This window comes from Zeus faber (genome assembly GCF_960531495.2).
Source record: "Zeus faber genome assembly, chromosome: 2".
Taxonomy (NCBI): domain Eukaryota; kingdom Metazoa; phylum Chordata; class Actinopteri; order Zeiformes; family Zeidae; genus Zeus; species Zeus faber.
Window position 1 is genome coordinate 21033640 of NC_137189.1, and position 12131 is coordinate 21045770.

The window sequence follows — 12131 nt, forward strand, 5'->3', positions numbered from 1 at the left end:
AAGATTCAAGATTCAAGATTTTTTATTTGTCACATACATATACATACTTCCATACATATATGCAGTGAAATGTAATACATACTTGAAGGGGGAGGAGGAGGAGGAGAAGGGGGAGGAGGAGCGCTGTCGCCACGGATCAGCTGTAGGGTGTGTGTGTGTGTGTGTGTGTGTGTATGTGTGTGTGTGTGTGTGTGCGTGCGAGATAGAGAGAGAGAGGGAGAGAGAGAAAGAGAGAGAGATTGCGCGCCCCCGCCCAGCCGGCGGCCGCGCGCACTGCCCTCCCTGTGTATTCCAACATGGCGAGGCTCCGCGCCCCTCCATCCCCACCAGCCGCGCATCCACCTCCGTCCCTCGGCTCCTCCGGCACCGTCGGGCCGAGCCCGGCATGACCCGGGAGGATGGACAAGTTCTCGGCGAGCCTGTCGGAGATCTGCTGGAGCCCGCTGGCCCTGCCGCTGGACGCGGTGGTCAGCAAGGTCCGCCTGCCCGCTCTGGTGCGCCTCTCTCACGGTAAGGACGCATGCTTTCCAGTGCGGGTTTCTACTTCCCCGAGGTCAGAGCGAGACAAAACACGCGTGTGTTCAAACTTCCAATCCTTCAAACCTTCAAACCTTCAAACCTTGGACCGCGGACACCGCTGCTTCCGTCCTCCTCCTTCCCCGCGTCTCTGTCTCCTTACGCACAGACGGACACGCGTCCAGTCCGCGATGCACCGTCCGCACCTTGCGCAACTCAACTCTCTCACGCGTCTTGTTAATTCATGTTTTACTTATTTATTGAATTTATGTCCTTTTATCTATTTTTTACTAAATGTGGGGCGTCACTGCCAAAGTTGTTTCTTGGCTGCCCAGAAAGCCACAAAGTGTCTGTTGTGCGGATAAAGTGCCGCTCGACCCTTTTCATATGCAAATGGTGGAATCTGTCGGAGAATGTGGTGAATACTAACAAGCCAACTTTTCCACATTTCCCACTGGACGCGCAATGCGCGTCCCCGCCGCGGCCGCCCAATTAACGCACCTCAGCGGCGTGGGCGCGCGTCTGTGAGAGAGAGAGAGAGAGAGAGAAGAAAGAGCAAAGAAAAAAATGAGTTAGACTCGAAGAAAAAAAAAGAGGGAGTGACCTAAATGACAGACAGATCGATTAAACGGAAATATATCAAGGAGAGATTGACCCAAAGGAAAAAAAGAGAGAAAACCAAAGAAACGAGAGCTGCACCCAAAGAAAAGAGACCCAATCAAATGAGAGATATAGAGAGGAGAGATTGTCCCAAATGAAAGAGAGATAGATCCCAAGGAAAGAGCGATGTAGAAAAGAGAGATTGGCACAAAGAAAAGAGAAAGAACCAAAGAAACGAGAGATGCACCCGAAGAAAAGAGAGGAAAAGGGAGATGGGCTCAAAGGAAAGAGAGAGAGAGAGAGAGAGAGAGCGTGACCCAATGAAATGCGGGGATACCCAAAGATGATAGAGAGATAGACGCCAAAGAAAAGAGAGATAGATCCAAAGGAAAGAGAGATGGACAAAAGAGAGGGAGACACCAAGGAAAGAGAAATAGACCCAAAAAGACATGGAGAGAGGGAGCCGATGGGAAAAAAAAAAAGAAAATGACCCAAAGAAATGAGAGATAGACCAAAGAAAGGACGGAGAGAGAGACAGCCAAAAGAAATGAGAGAGAGCTGAAAAGAGAGGGCACAAGAGGGTGTTTATTAACCGGACTTTGTTTACCCTGCATGACCGGTGGGCTGTTTGCTCAGGCGGCCGAACCAGATGGTCGTTATTTATTTACAGTGTCGTGCCACCGGGTCCTCCTCAAATCTCCACTTCTTCATGGCGCTGATAAGAAAATAATAACGCGTCAATAGTAAACAAACAGACTGTGCACAGCCAACAGGACCAACTCCAGCGAGATGGAAATCAAACCAACGCCGCGGCAGGGGAGGGGGCCACGTTGACAAAATCAATCATCACAATCATTTTTGACCAATACCCCGATGTAGATTATATGACGATGTTGTGGCGATGACCATTTCTGGTGTAATAAGATATCAACACACATGGAATATTTTGAGAAATGAACATTAGGGATGTGGATATTACGGCCAAGCAGGTAGAGGCGTGGGTTGGAAGGCGATCTACGTTAAGTCGACTTTTCTGTGATCCAGCCTCAAAGACAAAATTCCACTATATCGCGATAACCAAAATCCCAGTCGATATCCAGTCTCATTCCACGATACGGCAGGGATTTTCTGTTTTTACCGGGTTAACGTCACCTACTTTGCCACTTTTGATCCACTTTGCTTTTTCACAGGGTGAAGTTAAAAATAGATGATCCCTCTTCATCTTTGAAGTCATGCGTGAGCTCTTCACCTCCAGGTTAAAGATGAAAGTTTTTGGTCCGTTTTTTTGGACAGGGGGTTGATAGCTTTTCCCCGGCTCCGCCCTCAGTCCTCTCGTCCCAATGCCTTCAAGGTCACAAGTGGCCAAAGAGATACACACAACGAGGGTGGAGCAATTATGTCGTTTTAGTTGATTCACGTGACGAAATAATAACAAAAAAGGATGTCAAGATTTCAATTCATCGTTAGGGCAACAGGGCTTTAACGATCCCTTATCTTTCAATTCAGGTTTTCCCCAAACACTTCATCAGGGAGTTTTGCCAGCCAATCAAAATTGGCGCCAAGTGTGACATCATTCCTGGATTGCAGCCAATCGTCTTTGACTTGTCATTTACATAAACCCTCCCCTAAGCACTTGCCTCACTTGAGTAGCGCCTCGTTCAGTCAGTGATAAAGGTTATGGTATGTGTAAAAAAAAGAATGAAACCGCCTCCGAAAAAAGACACAAGTGATCTCAATGAATTGTTTTTGCAGAACGCCTATTAGTGCTTTGATCGGACTCGGAGAAATTGTGTAATATTGTTTGACGTTGGAAACCTACTGGGACCCTCTGAGGGATTCTTTCGCAATGCACCCGTCTTCGTGTCTTGGCCGCCCTGCCCTGTCAACATCGTCGGAAAGCCCTTGTTCCCAAAGAGACAATAGTAGGTATCTTTGTCTCTCTAGCCGATCAAACCGCCAGGCCAAATATCCTGAGAGGAGCGGCTGTCAAATCCAAAAATGAAGACCAAACCAACTCCCGTCTGTGTGATTGGTATGCACTCATATATGCAGTATAGGTGTGGGTGTATTACGTGTGTGTGCGTGAGAGAGAGCGAGGGAGAGACAGTATAGGGGAGCTGCATGTGTCTGTGTTACGTGATTGAATTGTACCATTGTGCTCGCAGCAGAAATCAATGCTGCTCCACTACATGATGGCCCCAGTGCATGCTGGGAAAAACGGCCTCTCACTGTGTGCGTGTGTATGTATGTAATGTGGGCTGTGTAATAGGGGGTTGTCATATAGAGGGGGTGCGAGAGGCTGATGAGAGGATTGTGGGTGGGGAGTCATTGCTGATGGGGGGTAATTATCTGGTCCCTACAGACAAGCACTGAATGTGTGTGTGTGTGTGTGTGTGCGTGTGCGTGCGTGTGTGTGTGCCATCGCTGCTCAGTGTGATCCCAGGCTATTGTCACACTGGCCCTTTAAGAGCGCAACCGTTGTTTGTGTACGATCACAACTTTTTTGGACTGCGTGTGTATGTGTGTAGGTATCTGGGTCGGTGTGTGTGTGAGCACTCAGAGACATGAATTGGGGAAATACGAGCCATGAAGTATTTCAAAATATGAAACTCCAAAATAGAAATCTGAACGTGGACGTAAGATGGAAAATCTGAAACTTCCAAATAAAGGTCTGAATAGGGATGTAAGATTGGAAGTATGAAGCTTCAAAAGAAAAGTCTGTAGATGGTTTCAAGATGGATAAACTAAAATGTCAAGACTTTTGATTTCAAGATGGCTGAAAAAAGGCTGTGCTGTGCAGAGGAACTGGGGGACAGTGGAGCCGTCTTCCAACAAATGTCGGCTTCCCCAGTCGAGCGGTTTGTTGATGATTCACTTGAGTGGGATTGGAATGAGTTGCACTGTATTCATGTCCGTGGGGGGAATGGAGCAGGAATTAAGTAGCACAGGGTGCAAAGGGTGCTAATGGCAGCCATGGAAACAATAGATAGGATTTACACTCTATATACTGTTTTACTGCATAATGTGTGTGTGTGTTCGTGCGTGCGTGCGTGCGTGCGTGCGTGCGTGTGTGTGTGCTCCAGGTGAGTGTGTGGAGGGCCTGGCGGAGGAGGACGTGGTGCTGTTACATTCCTGTCGCCAGTGGACCACAGTGACAGCACACAGCTTGGAGGAGGGACACTACGTCATCGGTCCCAAGATAGACATACCTCTGCAGTACCAGGGTGGGTAACACACACACACACACACACACACACACACACACACACACACACACGCGCACAGGAATATAGATCCCCCTATGAAACAAATACATATATTCTAATTTCCACACACCACATTTTATATATTTTTTATTTTATTATTTATTCATTATTTTACTTAAGAAGAAGAATTATAATAATAATAATAATAATAATAATAACAACAACAACAATAATAATAATAATAATAATAATAATAATAATAATAATAATAATTATTATTATTATTATCATCATCATCAATATACCGTTTGTATTTATCAGACACACACACAAATGCGACAATACATTTTAACAACGGAAGGTCAAACTTTTCCACATACCTCCCACAAACTGCGACACCTGCGTTTCACTACGATGTGCATTCAGACACACACACACACACACACACACACAAACACACACACACACACACACACACACACACACACACTGTAATGCGACCTCACCTGGCTTTCCCTCCAGTCTAACAGTCATGACCTCACCAGGAGCTTCTCCCCACTTTCCTCATTGTTGGTCTTCCAGGTGCCCCTGATTCCGCCAGCGCTATTCCCTGACCGTAACTGGATCCTAATGCCTTTTGCTCTGCCCCCCCACGCACCCCCACCCCCCACGCACACACACACACACACACACACACACACACACACACACACACACACACACACACACACACACACACACACACACACACACACACACACACACACACACACACACACACGCACACACATTTGTGCTGATGTCCCCTTGCTACTGCCTTCGTTGTGGCTCCCAATCCCCAAGAACTGAAAGAAAAAAGTTGAACTCGTTTTCAAGCCCAATGGAGGAGACCAACATTAAAGAACTTTGTAGAACAAAGTCTTTCAGTTTTACTCCAGGATAATGTCTTTTCAAAACATCTGTGGTCTGCTTGTTGATAGAATTTCTTTGGGGCTGGGTCACTCGGTTCCCTAACAGCTTTTGGAGCTAATCCACCCAGTCGCGTCTCAGTGTAACAGAGCCTTAAAGGTTCTGCGTGACTGAAAATTGTGGTTATTTCAGCAATACCCAATGAAAAATAGGAGTCACCACCTGTAGAATTATGGTCAAACACTATTCTGACTGAAGTAAAACGTCCATTCAACAACCCACTAAAGCAAAACTATTCAAGGACTTGATAATAATTCAGACATAAAAGTAATTGTTCATTGTTCAACATTGCGACTTGATATTTGGCTATGAAGACATGTTCAAAATCATCTCCATTGTTTCAGATGGAGGTGTTGATTGTCTAGTTTTGCTTGATCTAAGGGTCCAATGTGTGTGTGTGTGTGTGTGTGTGTGTGTGTTATAGCTTATCTAATCATATTTTATCTAATCTTATCTTTCTCCACAATGTGAAGATATAATAAGCTTGAATTTGCTGAAAGGAGCTTGTACTTGTGTCACTATTTGACTGTTGAATAAGTTCTTACACAAGTTGCTCATTGGAGAAGTACTTTGACTCATACGTGGGTCAAGTATAAGTAAACTCTGCTGACACACAACTTTGCACAACTTTGCGTTATGCGAACCTTCTCTCTGTGCGTATGCTGCTAGTTGTACATGATTTAAGGCTTCGGGGTGAGCCAGGCGGTCGAGTCCTGCGGCCAAGCGGCAGCCGTCGAGGATGAGCTCATGTCTGCGAGCTGATGTCACAGCGGAAGTCTAAATACGCTCACGAAGAGAAGCAATATAGGTTTTTCTCCCTCCTGGGGACAGACAACAGGATGTTTCCTTCTCCTCTCTCCCTCTCTCACCCCCTCTGCCTTTCTCTCATTGGATGTCTGTGTCTGAATTCAAACAAAGATGCCTTCACCCAATGACCCGTTTCTAGCAAACAAACGGATTACAATAAGGTAAAAATATAACCACAAATGAAACTGAACATTTTTAAATATTGCAACAAATCAGTGAAAATAACCTAAAATAAAAATAAGAAATTAGAAATTTTACTGTTAAAATAGTATATATAAATATGTTTACATATTATATAACATTATTATTATTATTATTATTATTATTATTATTATTATTATTATTCATTATTCCTGTGTCTGTCTGTCTGTCTGTCTGTCTGTCTGTCTGTCTGTCTGTCTGTCTGTCTGTCTAATGAAATAGGGCTTTTGTTTTGGTTTATCCTCAATTTAACTTGATTTTAGAGGTGAAACAGTTTCAGAATCCCCCACACTGTATTATACTGGTGTTATTTGAGGTGGGAGTTGGGGGCTTGTGTAGGGGGCAGAATTTGCTTTCCCTGGTCCAGGGATACGCTGGTCCAGGCCCTGCGGGGGCTTGCTTGTTATTCTGCTCTGCCTCTCAGACCAAAACAAAACAACAACTCCTCCCTCCCTCCAAACAACCCTCCAAAAACGTAATGATTGCTCCCCTGCACAGAGACTATTTGCTGTGTGTCGTGTGTGTGTGTGTGTGTGTGTGTGTGTGTGTGTGTGTGTGTGGTGTGCGTTTGTGTGGAGGTTATGCCATGGCGGTTGTTCCCTTATCCGGACTGCTTCCGCTTGGATGAGGGAGAGGACGAGGGGAGCGTAGAAGTGTGGGAGATTTAGAGAGGGGGTGAATGAAGGAATGAACAGGGGGGGAAACGAGAGAGAGAACCAGAGGGTTACATGTGTGTGTATATGTGTGTGTGTGCGTGTGTGTCTGTGTGTGTCTGTGTGTGTGTGTGTGTGTGTGTGTGTGTGTGTATGGCTGGGCGTCTCCATGGTGATGTGCCTCTGCTCTGCTTGAGAATTAAGGGGTCCTTTTACTGGTTTCCATGTCGACCCTGTGGGCTGTCGGGATTGGTTAGGAGAAAGAGCCAGGTCACAGGTCACCGAGGTGTGTCTGTATTCTTTTCTACTTCTGTGTGTGTGTGTGTGTGTGTGTGTGTGTGTGTCTTTTCAAATCAACACAGTGGGCAATTAAAAAAGAAAGTAGGGGGAAAAGAAAGACTTTAAAAGCAATCAAGCAAGCGAGAAAGAAAGAAAGAAAGAAAGAACCAAAGAAAGAAAGAAAGAAAGAAGGAAGAATAACAGGCAACAACACCCCTACCGTCCAACCACCTCCTCCTCCGTCTTTCTTTCTGGTTTCCCCGCAGGGAGGTTCAAGCTGCTGGATGAGGACCGGGACGTGCGGGACCCCATCCAGTACTTCTCCAGCGTGGAGGAGGTGGCTGGAGCCTTCCCCGACCGCGTCTTTGTCATGGAGGCCATCACCTTCAGCGTCAAGGTGGCCTCTCCTCCACCCATCAAAATCTTGAGTTTAAAAGGATCATGCAGGCTGTTGATTAGTTAGCACGCACATTTTCCATTATCCCCATTTGTGTTATCCCCATCATCCTTGTTTTCTTGATAGCTCACATTTTGGGATTTTTTTATTTAGCCCTTTTGTTTTCTATTAACCTACCTTTGTAACATTTAATTAATTCCATGTTAAAGCAATGGTCTTTTAATGGTGCCTTTTCAAATGAAAATAATAAATACAAAATACAACAAAATAAAGGTACCTTTGACAAAAAAAACGTGTTAAGCTGGCTTCACACCATATCCAAAAACACAGATCATCAAATATAATCCATTTTATGATGGAGTTAAAGACACAACATGCTTCTATTTGTCCAAAAGCATACATTTTAGCAATTAAGAAATATATATCTTATGGTCCTTGGTGCTAGATCTTTATATTTTAGGATACTCACGGAACCTGTATGTGTGTGTGTGTGTGTGTGTGTGTGTGTGTTTGTGTGTGTGTGTGTGTGTGTGTGTGTCTGTGTGTGTGTGTGTGTGTGTGTGTGTGTATGATTAGGTGGTGTCGGGGGAGTTCAGTGAGGACAGTGAGCAGTACAGCTTCACTCTGCAGGCTGGAGATGAGCTGTCACTCATGGGGAAGGCGGAGCTCCTCTGTGCCGCGCCCTCTAGGGAAAAGAGTGGACTGAGCGCGCTCCTGAGGCGCCTTGGGAAGACTCCCCGAAGTAAGGCCAAAATACTTTTTGCTGTTGCCGTGCTTTGGTGAGCAAAGTTTTAGCCTGGGAAGGCCACATCTCAGTTCAACAGTGAAAAATCATGGGAATTTAAATGTCGAGGCCTGGGTTGAAACATTGTGAAACTATCCTTTAACGGTGGTTCTAGGGCCAACAGAAAACACACATAAAACATTTTCAAAGATGAAAAATAATACAACGAAACTCTTAGCATATGCATAATAAAACCAGATCAAAGTGTATGTTTGATTTAAAAATACAATATAAATGAGGCGTATCTTATTCTGACAGACATCTCGATGACGCCATGCACTTCCACGCCATTATGAGCATATTTAAGCAGCCAACCCCTCCTCCCCTACGTGCCTTTTTGCCTTTTTGCTTGCTGCGTTGCTGCGCTCCATCCACCTCCACTGCATCCACCTGTTGGGTTCTACTCTTATATCCAGTGGGGATAAAAGAAACTCAAACGATGCATAATAAAAAGAGATTGTCTGTCAGAATTGATATAATATTTTTGAGATCATGTAATGTTACACTGTGTTTTCAGGGCAACAATGAACTAAGCAATTGATTGCTGCAAAAGAAACAATTCAAACCGTAAGAGGTGTTAAATAAGATATGATTACTATTTTCAGCCTGATTTATATTTCAAATTAAAAGTTCCCCATTGTGGGAGGCCTCATGTTGTGTTGGCAAGCTCAATGTGGTTGTGGTTATTGAATGCTTGTAAACTGTGTGATAGTGTTTTAATTGATTGGTATTGCTGGTGTCCTATTTAACCCTAATGCAGGTAAAACCCCCTGTCTGGTCTGCATGAACCACCGCACCAATCAGAGTGTCAGCCTGCCCTTCGCCTGCCGCGGACGCTTCTGCACGCGCTCGCCACTGGAGCAGGGCATGTTGGGAGCCGAGCACACAGTGCGCAGCATCATCGAGAGGGTGCGCCTCCCCGTCAACGTGTCGGTGCCGTCGCGGCCGCCCCGCAACCCCTACGACCGGCACGCCGTGCGCGAGGGCCACCGCTACAAGCTTCTTAACATCGTCAGCAAGACAGTGGTGCTGTGCCTCGTGCTACGCCGGCAGGAAGTAGCCCCCTCCCACTTCCTGCTGCTGCGCTGCATGCCCCGCTTCAGCGTGGCCGAGGCCTCTGTCCACACGGCGGGGCTGGAGAGCCTCCTGCTACGCCACGCCTTCGACCCGGACGCCTACTCGCGCGCCGTGCGAGAGACGCGGCCCGAGCTGGAGTATGTGGCCGAGGAGTGTGTGAGCCCCCGCCGCTCCAGGGTCTGCGTGTCGGGGGTGTCGGACTCGCTGGCGCCCGCCCTGCAGCGCCTCTCACTGTGCGGATACGGTGGCGGCGGCGGCGGCGGCAGCGGCGGTGGCGGTCTGTCGGACGGCCTATCGAGGCGCTGCAGGGACTCGCTGGTGAGCGAGGGGCTCGGGGGGGGTCCGGGGGAGGAGCGGGAGTATGTGATGCCCGAGTGGGCCGAGGACGAGACGAGGGGCGGAGAGGAGATCCCCTACGAGGAGCTGTGGACCAATCAGAACGCAGAGGGGCTGGGGAAGGAGCCCAACCTCATCTCCTTCCACTCTTCCTCCTCACTGGACGGCTCACTGGGCACTGTGGTGACCAGAGTGTCCACGCCTCCACCCATACCTCCAAAATCTGATGCTGTGAGTCGTCTCTGCTCTCTTTCTCTCTATCTCTCTCTTTGCTCTGTCTCTCCTTATCTGTCTGTCTCAGCCCCAGACGGCATCCGGCTGTTAAAAAGTCAGGATGCCTGGCTTGAATTATTCATACATTACAGCTTTTAAACCTCACTGACCACAAATACACACGCACACTTCCTGGAACTGCTTCCACACTTATAGAAGCGTATTGCACATGAACAACACACACACACACACACACACACACAGTCATTTGAAATACATGCTGGAACACTGTGCTGTTTACTGCACTAGGAAAACAGAATTAGGAAAGGAGTTATTAATCTTAGTAGTTTGAATTTGTGGTGTCATATAACATTCATATATCATCATTAGAACACATTTTTCATATTTGTGACTTAATGAAACTGAACTCAACTGAAGACATCGAGCCAAGCGCAGTCTTTAATGCTGGAACACTTGACCGCCTGGGAGTCTCTCCTCCTCCTTTGTTATTGTCCCATAATGCTGAGAGGAACCTCATTACCACACTAATTACCATGTGTGATCATTTTGGTTAGTTTCATTCATGTGTGGCTCAACAATGGTAGTTGAGACTTTGGAGAGGTTCATTCATATGGCATAATTTTCTTTTACTTGTTGGATACAAGTGTGTGTGTGTGCAGAGAGAAAGGATGTGTGGAGATGTCAGACCCAGAATTCTTCATTTGTGTGCGTTGTGCGTGCGCATGTGTGTTTTTGGAGGTTATGTGAAAAGCAAGGAGTGTATGGGAATGTGTTTGAGGTGTAAAGGCCATGAAGTTTGCCATTTACCCAACCGCGCACACACACACACACATACACACACACACACACACACACACACACACACACACACAGAAACCTCTGTGTCTGGAGAGTTAACTCACTCTGTTTCACACTTGGTGTACATTGTATGTGTGTGTATATATAGGTGAGAGAGGAGTGTAGGTTCCTCATCGCCCCTCCCGTGCCCCCTCGCTGTTCCAAAGGGGGCTCCGTCTCCAGCCCAGCCCCCAGCCCCCCGGTCCCACCTCGCTTCCCTAAGCTCTCCGGCTCCCCAAGACCAAACCTGTCCTTCTATTCTTCTGGACTGCATGACAGGTGAGCCACACACGCACCCACGCACACACGCACACACCCTCCTAATGGCAAGGTAATGTACGTAACTGCTGTCATTTTGTTTCCTGTCCCAGCTGCTCGCCCTCTCCGGACACGTCCCTGTACTTTTACCCCTGCTCCTGGGGCGACTGCCCCGTCCCTACACCCCCCCACTCCAGCCCTGAGCCAATCCCCTGCCTCCCCGCGGACGCCGCGTCCAATCCCCAGACGGCGCAGGCCACCTGGGCGGAGCCGTGGGCCTCCGACTCTGTCCCCCGACTCAGGGCGCCGCCTCCCCAGAGCCGCTTCGCCCCCTTTGGAGCGCTGAATCCCTTCAACCGCCAGTCACCCTGCCCTTCCCCCGAGCCCTCGGCCAATCACCCATCGGATTCCTCCAGAGGCGCAGAAGGGGGCGGGACTTTGGTGACGGCTGGGGAAGCTTCCACCCTGGCCGGCGATCCTGCCTGGCGCCCGCCCGCCGACCTATCGGCGCTCTCGCTGGAGGAGGTGTCTGCCTGCCTGCGGTTCATCGGCCTGTCCGAGGGGGCAGTCGGCGTGTTCCAGCAGGAGCGTATCGATGGCAGCCTTCTGGTGCAGTTGACCGAGGACATCCTGTCACATGACTTTCATCTGAGCCGACTCCATGTCACCAAGATCTCGCAGTTCATACAGGGCTGGAGGCCCAAGATCTAACACACACAGTCACAGTCACAGTCTCACACACACACACACACACACACACACACACACACACACACACACTTTTTTCAATCAAACATACAAATGCACTAATACTGTGTGCATAGAGGTACACACTCTTGAACAATGTATTTCTTAATAATGTGCCTGTTGGCTGCTGAGCCGTCCTCAATGTGCCTTCTACTGGGATCCATCGGCCGCTGAGCCCCCGGAGACTGGAGCAGAGACTCCCACATGGGGGGAAACTACGCCCCCCGGTG

The 12131-nt window shown here is 47.8% G+C and overlaps 1 protein-coding gene across 1 annotated transcript; it reads left to right on the top strand.

Moving 5' to 3' along the window:
* Window positions 1-398: 398 nt before the first annotated feature.
* Window positions 399-11865, top strand: gareml (GRB2 associated, regulator of MAPK1-like; the record flags this gene model as incomplete). The annotated part of the gene is made up of 7 exons (XM_079996853.1): window positions 399-510; window positions 4200-4340; window positions 7498-7628; window positions 8205-8370; window positions 9173-10056; window positions 11006-11175; window positions 11268-11865. 7 exons carry the CDS (start codon window positions 399-401, stop codon window positions 11863-11865), a joined length of 2202 nt encoding a protein of 733 aa, XP_079852979.1.
* Window positions 11866-12131: the final 266 nt, after the last annotated feature.